The sequence below is a fragment of the Trichechus manatus genome, unplaced genomic scaffold (assembly GCF_000243295.1).
Source record: "Trichechus manatus latirostris isolate Lorelei unplaced genomic scaffold, TriManLat1.0 scaffold00094, whole genome shotgun sequence".
In the NCBI taxonomy this organism is placed as follows: domain Eukaryota; kingdom Metazoa; phylum Chordata; class Mammalia; order Sirenia; family Trichechidae; genus Trichechus; species Trichechus manatus.
Genome location: NW_004444030.1, coordinates 1,560,273 through 1,579,243, shown reverse-complemented (window position 1 = coordinate 1,579,243; position 18,971 = coordinate 1,560,273). Strand labels below are relative to the sequence as shown.

The 18,971-nt window shown below is 36.9% G+C and overlaps 1 protein-coding gene across 1 annotated transcript in view; it reads right to left on the bottom strand.

Annotated features, from left to right (window-relative positions):
* Nucleotides 1–9,655: 9,655 nt before the first annotated feature.
* Nucleotides 9,656–18,971, bottom strand: part of GRIA4 (glutamate ionotropic receptor AMPA type subunit 4) — a 435,870-nt gene continuing 426,554 nt past the window's right edge. Inside the window, exons 12-14 of the mRNA XM_004382528.1 lie at nucleotides 16,147–16,261; nucleotides 13,790–13,924; nucleotides 9,656–9,820 (exon numbers count right to left, since the gene is read on the bottom strand). Of these exons, the coding sequence (XP_004382585.1) occupies nucleotides 9,656–9,820; nucleotides 13,790–13,924; nucleotides 16,147–16,261 (415 nt within the window). The remainder of the gene's footprint in view (nucleotides 9,821–13,789; nucleotides 13,925–16,146; nucleotides 16,262–18,971) is intronic.

Here is an 18,971-nt window from a genome sequence, read left to right as displayed (position 1 = left end):
CCATCTACAAAATTAAGGCATGTGTTCAATAGAGTTGAATTTTTAGGAGGAAGAGAGGAATAATGATCTGGTAGCACTAATGGGTAGTGAGGGAAGTATGAATCTCTCCTTTAGATTCAATAGTACAGTTGGTTGTAGCCATTATGTGAGAGGGCTTCAGGGGAAGCTATGTCCTTAGGAAACATCCAGTTTTTTAAGTGACAACCATGGCCACATCCAGCTGTAAGGGAGATTAGGAAATGGGTTATGTGCCCAGATAAAAATCAGGGGTCCAATTACTCTGGAAGAAGGAGAGAATAGATATTGTGGAATAATAGCAGTCTCTGCTGCATTTACTATCTGCCCCATTGTTCCTATTTTACTCGTTAGCAGAATTTAGGAGGATGTAATGGGGCTGCTCTTAGCATCTGACATTGTAATTGAATGCATCACACTTTGCTTCTTAAACCAATAGTTATACAAAAAGTTTCACATAACTAAAACTAAATAAGAGAACATTGGAGAAAATGTGCTGGTGTCTTTCCAGGAAGAAATTTTAGTGGCAGTATTCTTAAATATAGGGAAAGAAATTAATTGCACTTCTTGCATTCTAAGGGAAGAAAACTCCTCTGTCTTGATTATAGTTTTATTTTTAGCAATTAGTACAGTATTTAGCACAGAGGAACTATTTAGTTGATTAACTTAAAGTAGCTTGATCTACTCTAAGAAGACTTTTTATTTTATTTTAAATTTAAGGTGGTGCATATTAATGGAGAGTATAAAAGCCATGGAGTAAGAACTTGGGTTAGAGCCCAGATCCATCATTTTCTATTGGAGTGACCTTGGGTAAATTATGTAACCTCTCTGAGCTTCAGTTTTCTCAGCTGTAAAATGGGGATATTATGAGCATCTTTCCTGGTCAGTACATGTAGATATCTACTTCATTATTTTTAATGACTGTATAATTCAATTTTATGAACTTTTATTAGTAAATTAAACTATTCTTCAGTTGTTAGATATTTAGATGATAATGATGAGGAGGAGGATTGCTATTTTACAATGCTGCAAAAAGAGCTAGTATAAAACAAGCAACATGGAAATAAATAAAGCAGCGTGTACAAAGGTTGATCTATACCTACAGCCCTGGAAATAGAAACAGAAGGTTAAATTCTTAGAAGTGGTGTTGATGGATCATAGAGTATATGTTCTTTAACTTTTAATTATTCAGTTTCAATTGATTTTAATTAATATTACCGAAGACATATCTCCCAACAACAGTATTTTAAAATTTATTCTCACCTTTGCTAATACTGGCAATCTTGTATGTATCTCATTTTGATATCGCTTGCATTTCTTTAATTATTAGTGAAGTTGAGCATCTTTTCATATGTTAATGGACCATATATATTATTTATCCTTGGAATTTGCATTTTTCATGATTTAGAGGGTTATATTAGGGATATTAACCATCTGTGTTTATATACATTTTCTTCCCTCATTTGTCAAATTTTGTTCATAGAGGCTTTCACAATATAAAATGATGTACAAATTTATGTAATCATGTCTATCTCTTATTCCTCTATGTCTTCTGGGTTTGAATTTTTCTTAGAATGAGCTTCTCTGTAGCCTGGACTTCTGTTCTGTATTCTAGACTTCAATATATAACTGCTTATGTGTCACCTCCACTAGTCTATGTTGTTGATGTCTCAAATCTAATATGCCCAAAACTGAACTCCTGGCCTTCATCCCAAATATGCACCATCCACAGCTATTCCTATCTCAGTTGATGGCAATGGGCCCATGCTCTTAGAATTGACTGGTCTTACCATGTTCCCCATCATCCTGAAGTAGCTGGCTTGATAGAATGGTGGAGGGGCCTTTGTGGTATACCAGCTTTGTGGTATATTGTTATGGCAGCACTAGGAAGCTAAGACAGTATACCATAGGCTTCAAAGTCATGTAGTGTTAGGCTGTTGCTACCCTATGATTAATGTGGAGCCTGAGGTATAATAGGGTTTATCTCAGTGTTTCTACTCCTTTCATGAGAATTCAGCCATTCCTACACACTTGCCACAATGTAGGCCTCTCTCCTTGCTCTTTTTTTTTAAATTGTACTTTAGATGAAGGTTTACAGAACAAATAGTTTCTCATTAACCAATTAGTACACATATTGTTTTATGACATTGGTTAAAAACCCCACGACACGTCAACACTCTTCCTTCTCAACCTTGGGTGCCCTATTACCAGCTCTCCTATCCCCACCTGCTTTCTAGTCCTTGTCCCTGGGCTGTTGTGTCCCATTAGTCTCATTTCGTTTTATGGGGCTGTCTAGTCTTTGGCTGAAGGGTGAACCTTGGGAGTGACTTCATTATTTGGGGTGGCCAGGGGCCATACTCTTGGGGTTTCTCCAGTATCTGTCAGGCCAGTAATTCTGGTATTTTTTGTGAGTTAGAATTTTCTTCTACGTTTTTCTCCAGCTCTGTCCAGGACCCTCTGTTGTGATCCCTGTCAGAGCAGTCAGTGGTGGTAGCCAGGCACCATCTAGTTGTACTGGACTCAGTCTGGTGGAGTCCATGGTAGTTGTAGTCCATTAGTCCTCTGGACTAATCTTTTCTTGGCATGTTGTTCTCTTCATTCTCCCTTGCTCCTGAAGGGGTGAGACCAGTGAAATGTCTTAAATGGCTGCTCACAGGCTTTTAAGACCCCAGACGCTACTCACCCAGGTAGAATGTAGAACATTTTCTTTATAACCTATGTTATGCCAGTTGAGCTAGATGTTCCCTGAGACCTCTCTCCTTGCTTTTATTCCTCTCTTCAGTTCTAGATTTGTGTTGCTTGTTAATCAGTACTGGGCTTGTGGTAGGAACAAACTAGGATCTTCTGTTGTCCTTGTCCAACCTCAGTCCTAAGCAAGCAATGCTCACCTAGCCATGGGAGTGGGACTGCCAATACTGAGTAATTTGCTATTCTTGGAGTGGAAGACAGGTGAGAGAAGATACTGGAGATGTTGGCAGAGCTCATATAATGAACATTTAAGTTATTTTAATCAGAAAGGTAATAGGATCATGCTTGCATTTTAGGAAAATCACTTTGGCAGCCATGTAGGGAAGAGATTAGAAGTATATATAAGACAAGAAGCAGGGAAATCTATTATCAGACAATTGTAGTAACAACAGTGAGAAATGATGAGTCCCTGAACTTAGTGATAGTGTAGATGAAGAGCATGGGACAAAGTAAGGAGATATTGAGGAGATAGAAGGAATTTAAGGTATTTATTGAATGTAAGAATGGGGAAGAAAAAGGGTTCCCACCTTTCTGAGTTGGGAGATTATATGGTAGTGCCACTCACTGAGACAGGGAATCCGAGAGAAGATAGAGATGTAGAGTAAAAGATGAGGAGTTTGGATATGTTACAATTAATATGTCAAAAAGAGATATCCATGAATCGTGTATCCCCAAAATATGTGTTGAAATCCTAACCCCTGTACTTGTACATATGACTTGGTTTGGAAATAGGGGTTTTCTTTTGTTATGTTAATGCATTCATACCAGAGTAGGATGGGTCCTAAACCTTAATCACTTCTGGGTTACAAAAATAGCAGAGTAGGCACAGAGACACACACAGGGAAGACAGACAATGGAGACAGATACATCTATAAGTCCAGGAATGCCAAGGATTGCTAGCAGTTACTAGAAGCTGAAATAGACAAAGTAGGAGCTTCCCGTAGAGCTACATCCTAAATTCAGACGTCTAACCTCCTGAACTGTGAGAAAATAAATTTCTGTTCTTTAAGGCCTAAAAAAAAGAGAGAGAGAGATCCAGCAGGCAAATGGATGTGTGGGTCTGAATGGAAGGTAACAATATCTGTGTTAATAATGTATAGGTTATTACAGAAGTCTTGATGATGGTGAGATCAACCAGGTGGACTATGTTCTGTGAGAAGAGAAGGGGACAAAGAATACGACCCTGAGAAATTTGCACATTTAAGTTGGAGGAAGAGGGAGCATAGAATAGACTGAAAAGAAATAAACAGAAGACTAGGGGAAAAACAACAGTATCATCCGTGCCAGTACATAAAGAGATCAATTGGTTTAGTTTTATACTGAAAATACTTCTTTAATATGACAACAAGATATTCATTGTTGACTTTGGGAAGAACATTTGGAGAAATGATGGAGTCAAATAGAAGGGCTAAAAAAGGGGTCCAAGGCCCCTCATTTCAGTGACCAGAGTTTGAAAAGAAAGAGAGAATTGTCATCTGGTGGAAGATGAGAAAATAGATGACTATAAGGTGTACTGCATTCCACTGGTGTGAGTGGCTTGAATAAAATAGAGGCCAAGACCAATTAGGACATCAAGGAACTACAGGGCTAGGAATGTACTAAGCATCTACATTGACCCTGAAGTTGCTCTGGATGATGCTTGAACTTGGAATACACAGGAAAAATACATCAAATGCCAAAGCTGTTGATGAATGTGGGGCAATGACAAAGAAATCAGCAGACAAAATGGAGAAGTAGGCAGTCTGTTTTGATAGTATAGTTAGATAACAAGTACCTCAGAGAGGAGGGATTTTTATACATGGAGGCAGAGGTATAACTGTGAGGATTGCCATTCCTTTTCTTCTAGGTTCATGGTACATGGAGTGATATTATCAGGAGTTGGGACAATGCTCTGGAGAGATGTTGAGGGTATTAGAAGTCTCCTTACTTTGGACTGAGGGCAACAGGGAGAGTAGCGGCTAGACCAGGGAGAGAGGGAAGCACTGGGAAGATGAATGGGAAGATAGGTGAGAAGTTCAGAAGATTAGTGGGAAGTGAATGTGGGACAAGATAGTAGAGAGATTATTGGGGTGATTTTTATGTGGGACAGTGACCAAGGATTACATAGATGTAGGCCTAGTGGGTTAAGCCTCAGTGTTTCAAGTGATAATCGAGTTAAATATCACCAATTCTTGTACAGATCCAAGGGGTTTATATACTCTGGAGGTCTGCTTGACCTTCCAACTTCTTTGCATTCAGATAAAATGGAGTAAACCTTCATTGTTGGTCATGTGGAAGGGCAAATCCAAACCTAGATTTCTCCCAATTTCTGTGCAAGAAGAGTTATTAGGGATATTTCTAATCTGGCATAAACCCAAGCATGGGACTTAGAATTTACTCCTTGATTGCCTCCTTCAAAGCAATCACAAATACTGGTCTGTGGCATGCAGGAAAACTTAAACTGGTGGTATGTAGATCATGGGAAGGGAAATACATTAAACATTACACACCTAATAAATGTAAACATCACATGTCAAACATTTCTGTACTTATAAGTCCTTCTGTCCAACCAGGAGAATCTTATTGGCCTTTCACCCAGTCTTCTGCTTTTTACTAGCTCCTTTTCCATTATCTTTTAGTTTTCTCTACTCCTCTACCCATTTTCTCCCCCAAGGAAAATAAAATCAAAGCAAGATAAAAAACTAAACAAACCAACAAACAGGTTTTTCTTATTTCATGGAAAGCAATTTAGCCCTCAATGCTAGTTAAGATGCAATTTCCAAGCCACAACTCTTGCTCTTCATAATTTATCAAAAATTTTTTCTTAAAAAAGACTAGTTCTCTTTTGAAGACAACTACTGGTACAAGCTGTTTAGGTAATACTGAAATACACCACCTATTACATTTGCGTTTGGGTTTACAAATGCTCAGTACTCTAGTCTGCTGGACTAGGGAAAATTAACACCCATTTATTAATGTACATGAAAAGCCACATCTTTCATGCAGCATCATGTTAATAAGTATAAGGCAGATGAATTTGCACAATTTCAGTTTATCTTTTCACAAACTGTCCTGTATGTCACTTTTCATTTAGTTCTTATTCCTCTTACCACTTCCTTAGTGTTGCCAATTGGGATATTCTGTATGCTGGGAAAAGTATTTGAGCAGTTTTTTCACTGATACTAATTTACCATATACAGTTGTGTTTTAAACATTGACAAACATATATTGAGCACCTGCTATGTGCTATACCTTAGGGAAATGGAATGAGTTGATAGTCTACTGGTGAGGGGGAACCAGCCAGCACATATCTAAGATACAGCCTGAAAGCAAGTGCAGTAACAGCAAGACTGGCATTTTCAATGAGTAGTTATTGGATCGAGTGTAGCAAAGTGGTCCTCCTGAGGGTTCTTTATATTATTCAAAGGTGGTCATTGTATAAGTTTAACTAGCCAATGTAGCTTTAAAGCTGGCTTTACCTGATAAGTTCAGGGAATTCTGCAGTGGACAGTGATCTTGCTTGTTTGGTAACTGTGCTCTTGTTTTAGTTAAAATGTATTAAACTTAACTTACTCTTAAATGTTTTAAACTCACATTTCCTAGTTTTACAGGGTTTCTTCAGGCTGGTATCCAGCAAGATATCCCTTTTTTACTGATGTTACATTCAAAATTTTGTTTCTGAAAAAATTCTTTTTTTTCTTTATGATTGAGCATTTATTCACATACTAATTTTCATTTTTGTAAATGATTGCCATCTCCTCCCTTTAATTTATAATTTTTTTTGAAAAAATTATTCTTTACTATAAGAAGTCAAACTCCCTAATTTTACATCACAGAGCCCTGGTAGCATGGTAGTTAAGTGCTCGGGTGCTAACCAAAAGGTTGGCAGTTCAAATCCACCAGCCGCTCCTTGGAAACCCTATGGGGTAGTTCTACTCTGTCCTACAGGGTCACTATGAGTCGGAACCAACTCGATGGGAACCGGTACACTTTACATCACTAACCCACTCTGAGGCTTAAATGAAAGATAAATTTGGAAGTATGGCTTTTAAAGAAAACAAACCTGTTTTGGGCTATTTAGTTATGACAAATGATAATTTCTCTAGCTAAACCAATTATTCCACAGCTAGGTCCAACTACACAGAGTACCTTCTCATCTGGTCAGAAAATCCATCGGGTCATCTTTTTTGTTTCTCTTTAGCTATTGTTTCCAGTGAGGTGTACAACATCATGCAATCAGCCAAACTTTACCCTTTTGACTCACTAGCCCTGGTGGTTGTGGTGCAAGGGTTAAGCACTTGGCTGGTATCCAAAAGGTTGGCAGTTCAAACTCACCCAGTGGCTCCATGGGGGAAAGACCTGGTGATCTGTTCTGTAAATTTACAGCCAAGAAAACTCTATGGGGCAGTTCTACTGTGTCACATGGGGTTGCTATGAGTCAGAATCAACTTGATGGCACTCAGTGACAATAAGAACATATGCTTAATACACACTCTAGGGACTGTAAATGAGGAAAGATGTTGTTTTTCTGCGCCCACTTAATTAAATTAATTCAATTCAATTCATTCATTCATTCAACAAATATTTATTAAGCACCTACAATATGCCAGGCACTGTGCTGGGTGCTGGGGATACAACTGTGAACAAGATAGACACAGTCCCTGCCCTCAAGGAGCTTACAGTCTAGTAGTTATACAGACAAATACACAGGCAATTACAATGCAGCATGGTAAGTGCTGTGATGGGGAAAAACATTAAGAAGGGCACCTAACTCAGTCTCATAGGCAGGGGGTGGTGGATAGTCATGGAAATCTTCAAAGTTGATTTGAGTATTGAAGGACGAGTACAAGTTAATCAGGTAAAGAGGAGACAGAGAAGAGTGTTACAGACTGAGGAAATAGTATATGCACTGTCTCGTGCTACTTTTGAGGTTCATTTAGTGGTGGGAGATGTTGGGGAGGGGTGAGCGATGTTCTGGAAGAGAGAAACAAGGGCAGCTCATGAAGGGACTCATATGCTCTGTTCAAGAGCTTGAGATTTTTCCTGAGGGACCTGTGTGTGTATCACCAGATTTTCACTTTTTAAGATTGGTCTTACTGCAGCACAGAGATTGAATGGGGCAGAGTGCAGATATCAAGAGTTGAGGCAAGGAGATCAATCCTTCACCTTTTCCAACTTTATCTCCCATGATATCACCCTGTGCTCTCACTAGCCCATCCAGTTGTATACATTCCTTAAACAAGCCATTGACATACACAGCTCTGGGCCACTGCTCACCTAAGGCTCTTAATATGTCTCCACCTATTGAAACTTATCTCATCCTTCAAGGCCAGACTTCCACAATCATCCTAACTTGTGCTTTCTGCCAAGATCCCTAAGTACTGTGGGGTTTTGTTGTTGTTGTTTGTTTCTTTGTTTTGTTTTTTTACTATTATAGCACTTATTTATTATTTCAAAGGAACTTGACCTTCTTTTGAACCATGTTAATTTAGTCCATACATAACATAAGGTACTTTCTATAAATAAACATGGGTTTAATTTTTCTCACACTTTCCATTTGATAACAAGGACTAATTCTTCATTTGTTGTCTACCCAAAACTATTATTAGGGTCTTCAAATGATTTGAATGGAACAATGGGAATAGGGGGAGAAGCCCAAGAGACACATAATTTTATGCAGCAAAATACAGTCAAGTAAAATTTCAGTACACAATTACAGGGTATGTTGCTGTTATGACAATGATTGATTCCTCGATTCAAAGACTCCAGCTTTGACAATTTAACCTGCTAACAAGTCAAACGTCTGTAAAAGAAGAGTAGCTTGGTATGCAAAAATAATAAGGACTAGCTACATTTTCCAATATGGTCCACCACTTGACTTCAACAATCGCTCCTATAGTCTTATAATTTCTCAAATAACTTTGATAATGATAAGAAAAAACCTTAAGCTCTGCAGACATTGTAAGAACGTCTGTTGTTTTTATTCTTTTTGTGGGTACAAAAACCACAATTTTGTACACAGAACAAGATTATAAATAATATCGATAACATGAGTGACCCGTAGTCTCTTTTGATTCTACATTGCAGACTGATGATTTTAGGTTAACATTTTCTTCTTTTTGTTTTTGTTCCCGGAAGTGAGACAAATGCAATCTGTGGACACCGACTCATGTGACAGAGTGAAGGTTACAGCAAACAGGAATATGATCAACAACTTTTATAAAAAAAAAAGTCTCTGAAGTTTATTACAGTGATGGCATTTATATCAATTATTGCAATGTATTGTTCCCTAAGATGGTTAGAAAAAAGAATTGTGTTGTCGTCTACTGAATTTACGTCAGTTAAAAAGCAAGCATGTTTCAGTATTTGTTTTCTCCAAAGTGTAAATACTTCCTTTAAATTTTTTTTTCACAGGATTTACATGTTTATTATTTTCATATCACAGTTTAGTGACTTGTTTTCTCAGCTGGATATCCTTCCATTGAATATATGGGTGTTCTAGAGACACAGGTTAGCATGTTCATTGACTTCTATAACTATTTTATTCCTTGCGTGAAGACAAACGTCTTTCTGAGCAAGAACTTCACAGTTTAATGCGCTAAACTCGCAAGTCTGATTAGTTTTTAAGTCCACTCGAGTGAAATTTGTTGGTGTTAATACACCCATCCCAGCTCCCTCCCTCCCCGAAAAAACCTAAATTGTGAGTTTTCCTGATATAAAATCTGAGTTTGGGTTTCCGAGCTGAGCTCATGCACACGTTGCTGCTGATGATGTCCGGCGCATTAGGACGACTTCCCGCTCTCAGCCAAAGGATTGGTTTAACAAAGACGCGCGCTCGGCGTGTCCCTCAGGGCTGCGTTTCCATCAGTCACCAACACAGTTTAATTAAGGCACTCAATTATTTTTTTGGTTTTTATGGTAGGTCCGATGCAATGACAGCCAATCCTGAACTTTGTCTAATTGCAGTTCCAGCGTGTACAGCCTTTGGGCAGTCGGGTGTCAAGACACGGCCATTTTCTCCGACACTCCCAGTGATGGATAATCTGGCTTTGTTTCTTATGGCTTCAGAAAAGGTCAGCTGGGTTGCATGGAAAGGAAACAAAAAGAATGTGGAATGTTACAACGTTTCTGTTTCTTCAACAAACTATGACACAGCAAACACCAAAATATCAATATTTAGACATCTGCATTTTTTTCCCCATATTCTTTCGGTTATATAAAAACCGCTAATAAGGGAAAGAAAAGCTTAGCTACGCTGAAGAACGGATCAAGCTCGAGTTTGTGCTCCTTTCTGTGTAGGAACTAATTCTAAAAACATAAAGCTAGGTTTTGTTTAGCACATCTGGGCATGCCACACGGCTTAACTTGCGGCACCCTAGTCAAACGGAAGAGCTCCTTTACGTCTGAACAACTTTCTTTATTTAAATGTTTTTTCTTAGTAAGAAATGTCTTTACAATGTAAGGAAAGGATTATACTCTTGAAATGATGATAAACTGTCTAAACAAAGTATATCGACAATTCATAACTGATCTTCCTGTTTTCACAACAGAGACCTAGCCACAGACACTTTCATTCATTCACATGGGTTATAGACATGACTCAGAACAGCACAATTAGTGACGTATAGTTCACTCTATGTCTACTCTGGAAGCTAAGGCTCATATTTTAGCAAGTGTGCTTAAAGGGGGCTACACTGAAAGTGGGCATCTTTTAATACCTCCTGAATGGTCATCACAGGAGAAATTCCCATATTGAGGTTACGGGGATCAGGTCTCTAAAGTCCTCATCAAAGCCCTGTTCTCTGTCATATTAGGTAGGAGATACTAGTATTAACAGAGGACAAACAGGCAGTGACATTATGTAAATCTAATTACTATCTGGTTATTGCCTTTAACTTTTTTCTAGTAGCTGAATTGTAATATCAGTTCAAGAGGAAAATAAGGTAAATGAGGTATTTCCTAAGTTTGCTATGGCTTAGATCATAACTCCACCATATCTTGATTTCCTGTTGTGAATTTAAGTTTACCAATTGTTTCGGGAAATTCTATCCCTTTATTTACTCTGTTTTGGAACTTAAATGTTAGAATAACTATATATTAAATTACTGAGCCCCGTGGCGCAGTGGTTAAGCATTCGGCTGCTAACCAAAATGTCGGCAGTTGAATCCACCGCCGCTCCTTAGAAACCCTATGGGACAGTTCTACTCCGTCCTGTTGGAATCGACTCCACAACAATGGGATATATTAAATAATTAAATTAAGTAATTGAATTAAAGAATGTTAGAGTGTAATGGTTTAGAGATCAGCTACCTTGATAAGTTCAGAAAGTTGAAGTTAAATTGCTAATGACATATCTATGATTAAAAAAACAAGGTCAATCTCATATGTTTGCTTTTCTGAGCAGTTTCAAAAATTAATATTTCTCTTCATAATCAGAAATCAGTATAATTAACAGCTTTATATTAAGCAATGTTGGCAAAGATAATGAGGACTTAAGGAAAAAACAATATTCCTACTTGGTTGTCTTCTGTTAGTCTCTTGAAATCAAAGCTGTTTGTACTTTTATCACATAATAGGCACTAAGTCAATATTTGTTAAATGGATGAATGTCCATATTCAGAAGGATACTTTTTTGCTTCATTGTAAATGAAACTGATGGGATAAAATTTCAAAAAAAGCGTTTGTCAAAACTCAAAGAATTGTACACTAAAAAGGGTAAATTTTACCTTAATAAAACATTCTAAATGCATACAGTGCACACTGTTAAAAGTTGAACAGAAGCTGAATATCAGTACATATAGCAATGAGGAATTTAGAAGTGATAATTCAATTCAATTAAACAAACATTTTAAAGGGTCCTTCAATCAAGAACCTCACTCATATGGCAGAACCTCACCATGGAACTAGGAAGTGGACATGACTGCTATAGTCTTGCTCTTTGAAGTGAGGTTCTTGGGAGGTTATGTACCAGAGATGAGTATTTTCCTACCTAATTTTAGAGTGCATATGCTTTTGGGTATATGTATACAAAGAATCATTAGCAGAGCAGCATTATTTGTATCAAGAAAATCTAGCAATAAGATGTTATATTTAGGAAATATAGGCCAGGGCTTGGTATCAGAGTTGCTGGATAACTTTCTAGTGTAATCCTGTCTTTTAATGTTATGTGTTTCTGATTTTTGGGTCAGAACCCCTTAATGGGTATCCTGTGTAGCATGGTTCTACTCTGACACACATGGGATCTCCACGAGTCAGAATAGACTCAACGGCAACTGGTTTTTATCTGCCCTTAATGTGAGTAAGTTCATCTCAGAATGCTGTCGAAATAATTGGTTTAGAAAACTGGGCAGCTATGGTTTCATTCTGGGAAAATCTGTCCTCAACTCTGTAAACATTAAGATGAAAGAATTCCCATAATAGCCAAGATGCGTTGACCTTGTCTCAGTTTGTTGTTTCAGTATTAGAAGACATGCCCGAAATAGTTTGATCTGAGTGAATTGAGGGTTTAGTTCATAACTCTCCTTCCCAACATTGGGAAGGTTCTTCTTTTGTATTATTTAGGTGCTGGTGTATGAAGTCATTGATATCTAGATTATGGATAAAAGCAATTAGTAGATTTTGGTAAAAAGGGGTTACTTTTGTTTTTTTGTTTTTAAGAAACTAACAAGCATTTCAGTAACTTTTATATAAATAAATATCAAATTTCGGTGCACGTTTACCTGGCATAACCTCAGACGTACGTATTATTCTTATTAACAATTATATTGGGCTTTTGACTCTGGAGAACATCGAACACCAAAAGTGTCTTGTGGGTTCAAAGGCTCATTTGTGATTGTAATCAGAATAAGCAGCCTATTCAGTTGGCTATTAGGTATAATTTTAGAAAATGGGTTTTAGAGACCTGATTTTAGGAAGAGCAATAACAAATGCTTTCAAATCTTATTTTGAAACCACTTTCTATCATAAGAGGAAAAAAGTAGTGAACATTTAGAGTCTTAAAAAACTAACCTCCATCTCCTATATTTCACTGAATGCTTAGAGTTTTTTTTTTTTTTTTGGTGACACAATGAAAGGATGTAAGTAAGGCTGCTCTGGCTTGCTTAAAAGCAATTGAAATGGAAAAAAAAGCCCACAGCAACCCACTATAATTTTTATCTTTTACTGCATCTCTCTTATAGAACACATATATGGCTGAAATCTTTGATGGAGAAATTGCTGTGATGCCTAAAATGCCTATTCATCTTAGTGATATTGTGAAAATAAAAGTAGAATGTCATCTAAAAATTGTGAATTGTAGTCCTATTTGGACGATCGTGCCTGCCTAAGGGTCTGGCTCAAGGACGACTGTCAGATTAACAAATAGCAGAGTTTAATTCTTTAAAAATATGGAATGATGGCTATTGTAAAACAAACTAGAATAGGAGCTAAAATTTGTTTAGCACTTACTATGTGCCTGACGCTTCTTTGAAGCTTTGCATGTGCTGTTTTTCAGAAAATCATATGACCTTTAAAAAACAGGCAACTGTCTAGGCTTTGATCATTTGAAACAGGTTCTTTGCTTATTTTGTTAGCACTTATCCTAAAATTGGATTGTTACAGAGAAGATGAGCCTGGATCTGTGAGCAAGGAGACCCAAGTCTAATTTCCAATTTCTCCCAAATTTCAAGTAGAATCAAGTGTTTAAATCATTTCATGAAGCAATTCTGGAGATTCGTTTTTGTCTTTCTGACCCTCGCAATGCAGATATCTATTGGCAACATAGAGTTTCAAACAGTACATCTGCAGCCAAAGAAAACCGAACCACTTTGCACTGAAGTTTTCAAAAAATATAAGCTCTAATTAGAAGCAAGCAATACCAGCAATGGACAGACAGGTCACAACACTGCGTTTACAGGATGCATCACCCACTCACTGTAGTAGGCCCTAAGTCCTACCCCTAAATTTTAATACTTTCGGTTCCATATACGTTGTAACCTTCTCTATAGGTTGCTAAATTCTGGGTATTCTGCGAGGAAGTTGGGTTAAAAGTCTGTGCACTCTTTGCCACCTTCATTCTCTTCGCTTCTGCCCTGGACTTGTAACAGAACTCTATCAAAGCCACCAGCATTGCCAAGCCCAAGCCGCCAACCAGAATGTAGAAGACGCCTGCTACGTTGCTCAGGCTCAAGGCACTCGTCTTGTCCTGGAGGGGGATAAAGACACTTCAGTTAACTGTGGAAATGTCACGTCCAAAAGGCAGAAGAACACATGAAATCCAGACAGCCAATTAAAACAAATGCATAATTTAACTCGAAATTATTTACACATATAAGTCACTGATGTTGGTTTATGGATTTCAACATAAAGTTTATAGCTCTCAGGAGAAGTGAAGTTATGATGATTACCAATAAATAGTATGTAATTGCATTCAATAAAATCTGTAACATTTTATCATTATTAAATATGCAGTGAAAGGCACTATACTTAGCCATTTACAGGAATTTATATAGGGTGGCAGAAGTGGGCTTAATGTTACGTTTGAAAATGACCATGTTTAAATTCCAATTACATGGGATGGGGACCTCATTTGGCTTTGCTTGCATTAAAGCACACTTTTAGTTTTTGAAATTTCTCCTGAAATTTCCTACTTAAGAAACTAATGGTCTTTAAGCTAGTAGCTTCACATTTTCTTATTACTTTTGCAAGTAAATGCAAATAGTGTGCTAGAGTACACATTATTCTTTCAGTTGTATCTTTACAGAAATTCACGTGAAAAATATCACTTTTACATATTATATACGATTTAGGAATAATTACATATGCATCTCATTTAGATTACTTTTTTAAGGTAACTTTTAAAAAATATGCAAATTATCCTGGTCATTTGAGAAATAAATTACTTATGTATGGCCAAAATTATAGCTATTTTTAGTGATTTGGAAATACAATTCCATTCCCATTTAAGAATACTTAATCAGTTGATATTTTAGTCATATTTTTCTTCAAATCTTTACTACATGTATTATATCACAGTAAGTTCAGAAATAGCTAAGCACATGATTAAAAGATATTAAAATTGTTACCTAGAATTTAGAATTTTTTTCACAGATGATGTTTATTACATAATATTATTTGAAAAAGTATTTTGGGTGGCATACCTGAAGGATGCCCTGTGGCCATCATCTGCTCAGCAGTATGTTTTGTAGAAAATGTGATTTAGATGCTTAAATGGTTTTATTAGGAGAGTGTTTATAGGATGTACCATACACTCTGTCCACTTAGCCATGACATCAATTAATAGGCCCAAAAAACTTAGGTTAACTTCATTTTTTAGAAAAAACTCTCCTTAAGTATTTTTGCTTCTACTTTATGTAAGGATTTGAGATGACTATTATCTGTGCCAAGCTTGTCTCATTCCACTCTGGTTCAAAGACGAGCAGAAGTGATTGAAATAAAGACATAAACCCTGAAAAAGATTAATTAACCTAACTTTGTGTCTTCCTTAGACTAATTGAGACTCTTCTATTTAAAACAATCACTTGTTTAATGTCTTAGACTTCCAATACTTTTTTTTTTCTTTCTAGAAGAAGAGAACAGAAAAAAATAAAAGAGGATACCAAGAATCCTCAAGTATAGCTTTCAGGCATTGTTGCTATATTCTATTAATTTATGTAAATATTTACATTCACTCATAAACTTGCTCCCTATTTTTGCTTTAGAATAAAAATATAATGGTTTTTAATACTACTTTCATTTGCACTCAACAGAATCAGGCCTATAGGTTCCGGTATCATTCTAAAACAATTCATGAGTCAGAGATTTTAGAACTTGATATTATTCATAAGCATTGATTTATTTACTGAAATAATTTTGATTGGAAAAACAGAATTGGAAGGTTCACTCTGTTTAGCTGTCAGCACAGATATATAATAGGGCTTCTTCAAACTAAAGTGGAATGCTTGGCAATATCGTGACAAAATACTGAATACACATTTATTTAATATTTAAAATCGTTTTCAGAATGACTACTGATCAATTTCTCATTTCCTGTTTTGTGAATACATCAGTTCTTGAAATAAAAGATTTCATAATCTTTGCCTCCCAAACAAATAAAAGACCCAACCATAAAACACACTCCTTTGATTAGTGGTACGTACGTTTGAGAATAATATAAGTAATTTTATTAATTTTATTTTTTGTAGTTAATTTAAGTTTACTCAAAAGATTTTATATTGGGGGAGCAGGCTACAATTTTCTAAAAAGACAGTCCCTGTGGCTGAAATTTACGACATTAGCTTTAAATTTAGGCAGTGGCTGAGTGTATAGAGAAATGTTCAGTTTTTACTGTTTCCATATACTGCTGATAATTGCTCCCATTTACTGCTTTGTGAACACAAGAGGAGGCCCCGAACTGCAGCGACTGACCTTGCTTCCAGAGTCCTTGGGTCCACATTCACCTTTATCGTACCACCATTTGTTTTTCAGCTTGTCTAAGACGCCTGCCTCACTGAGTTTCAAAACGGCAAGGTTTACAGGAGTTCTTCACGTGGAAAATAACATAAATAACATTATATATGTTATTTTATGTTATTCAAGTAAAACTACATTAGAAGCGCATGGCAAAGTGACAGAGCAGAGGCCACAGTAGATGCTATGTCTTGTACTGTAGGCCCAGGTTTAGAAACAGACATAAAACTGGGGCCTGCTCCATCGCTTTAGGTAACAGGCACATACTGCTAGGGAGGATTTTGAAATAAAATGTATGCAATTACTGTGAATCCAAAACTATTGGCTTGGGTTGGATTTCTCTTGCGTTCACAATTTCCCAACATAAATGTGGGAGTCATTCAAAATCCAGAAGCTGATTTTTTTTTCCCCTTTCAAAATTAATGAAAGTGGCTGCAGATTGACAGACAGATGTAAATAGAAGCTAGATAGGCCTGATTTCATTACTTGCATGCATTCTGATTCAGCTAGTGGAATTTAACTTTATGTTGTGAAAGCATGTCTACGGTATTCATCACTTCACTGTCTCCTTAACCACGCTCATCCAGGACCCAGCTAAAAGAGCAGGGTGATTCTGGTGTTTCCAACAAAGGGCCCCCTCATGCAAAAGATCATTATAAGACAAACAGGTACAATATTATTTTAAAGTATAATCCTATGCTGAGGTTTTCCTTCTGGATGGCAGTATTCAACAGAAACAGTATCATCAAAAGCAATTTTTTATCTTGAGTGTGCCATAGTAATATATGGTAATTACAAGGTGAAGTGACTATACTATATTCTACAAATTCTTACCAGTAAATAAATGATAGGTTAGGGGTAACCAGGATTTTTCTGAAAAGGGAAATCCTCTCTCACTATAAAGCCCCATTTTTCTTTTCTATAGTCTTTGATTCCTTTGATACCAAATACTATGTTAGGACTTTCAGCGAGGAAGGTGTCAGTAGTCATCCAGCATCAATATTATGAGGAATCGAAGACTTCTTCCAGTTTTCATTGCCACATTAACCTCTGTGGATATAATATAAAAGCTAGGAAGACGGATGGGAAGCAGTAATTCCTAGGAATTTTGTTGTTATTTTTTTTGTGGTTGGTTGGTTTTTCTTTTAAAAACTTTCAGAAGGAGACTTGCTGCATTCCTCTGGACATTGCTAAGGCTGCCACATCACTTTGTCTCGCCCTATCTCCCCATGCCTCCCTTCTAGGAAATATTGTGTGCAATGGGAGGAACACAGCATGCATTTCTTTGGTTGCCATGATATTAATTCCATAAATTTATCTACACAGTTAGGTAATGCATTAATGATGATGATCGCTAATGCTTATTGAGCCCTTATGATGTGTCAGGCACTGTTACAAGCATTTTACATGTTTAATTACTATTACCACCTTCATTTTACAGACAAGGAAACCAAGGAATAGAGAGGCTAAGCAACTCATCTAGAGTCACATATCTAGGAGGTGGCTGAGTCAGGTTTTGTAATAGTCTGACTTCATAGCTCATGCTGTTAAAAACAACAACAGCAGACTCATGAGATGAAGCTTCTAGTTAACTGAGTTTTTTGGTTAACAGTGAAACCAAAAGTCATTCCCCACCCCATGCCTTTCTGAAAAAAAGTTTCTAATGTGTAAGTCTTGCTTTTTATCTTTCTAGTTTCTGAATACAATTTAGTTTTTTATCAATGTTGTAAGATCTTACTATATTTAGTTTCATTGTTCCATTTAAGAGATAATATGAATTTGCTATGATCCTAGAATATTTTGTTTAAATTGATTTTTGGATTAAAATTTGACATGAGCATGATTTAGGGGTTGGGTAGGCTGAGGATTCTGGTTAATGGAGGGACTTGGTTAATTTAGCTCAAGTTAATCCAGCTTCTATTATCTATACAGCTCTTCTCCAATTCCTGCCATTTGTGAATAGATTGTTACAAAAACAACCTTACCGACTGGTATGTGAACTGTGAAAACCCCGAGAACAAAGCCATATCTCATTTATCTCTGTAAAAGAGTCATTACCAGAGCTATCTGTTTGAAAGTTGTGCTCTGTAAAATTGCTAAATTCAAATTATTTTGAATGCAGAACAGACGTTTTCATATAACTGATACTACAAGGGTTTTAGGTCTTCAGGCTAGCTCACCTATAGGTAAATTATATGAGCCTATACTGCACTCCTTTAACTGGGTGAGGTGTAAGAAGGAGGACTTGATGCTGAAAAGAGGAAAACATGAAAGAGGGACGTTCCCTTCAAGTTTCTTCTAGAAGGGACAGTTGAAAATAAAATTGTGAATTAGATGAAGACTGCTTTTGGCATACCTCTCTCCCTTCCAAAATACCTTTTCCCTCTAACTCCCTTCACCTTCCCCCTTGCTTCTTTGTCTGTCCCTTTTACTATTCACTCCAGTCCGATAGCCATGGCTTACAGGGTAAGATTAGATTGGCATTTTAAATAGATGATATGTATTATTTACCATGATCCTAGAATATTTTGGATCCATGGTGGCATAGTGGTTATAGTGCTCAACTGCTAACCATTAACTCTCTGGGGTTCCAATCCACCAGCAGCGCCACGGGAGAAAGAGGTGGCAGTCTGCTTCTGTTAAAATTACAGCCTTGGAAACCCTGTGGGGCAGTTCTGCTCTGTCCTGTTGGGTCACTATTAGTCGGAGTTGACCAGATGGCAATGAGTTTTATTATTAACTAAATATTCAACTGGTGTAATTTCAGGCAGTGATCAGTACTG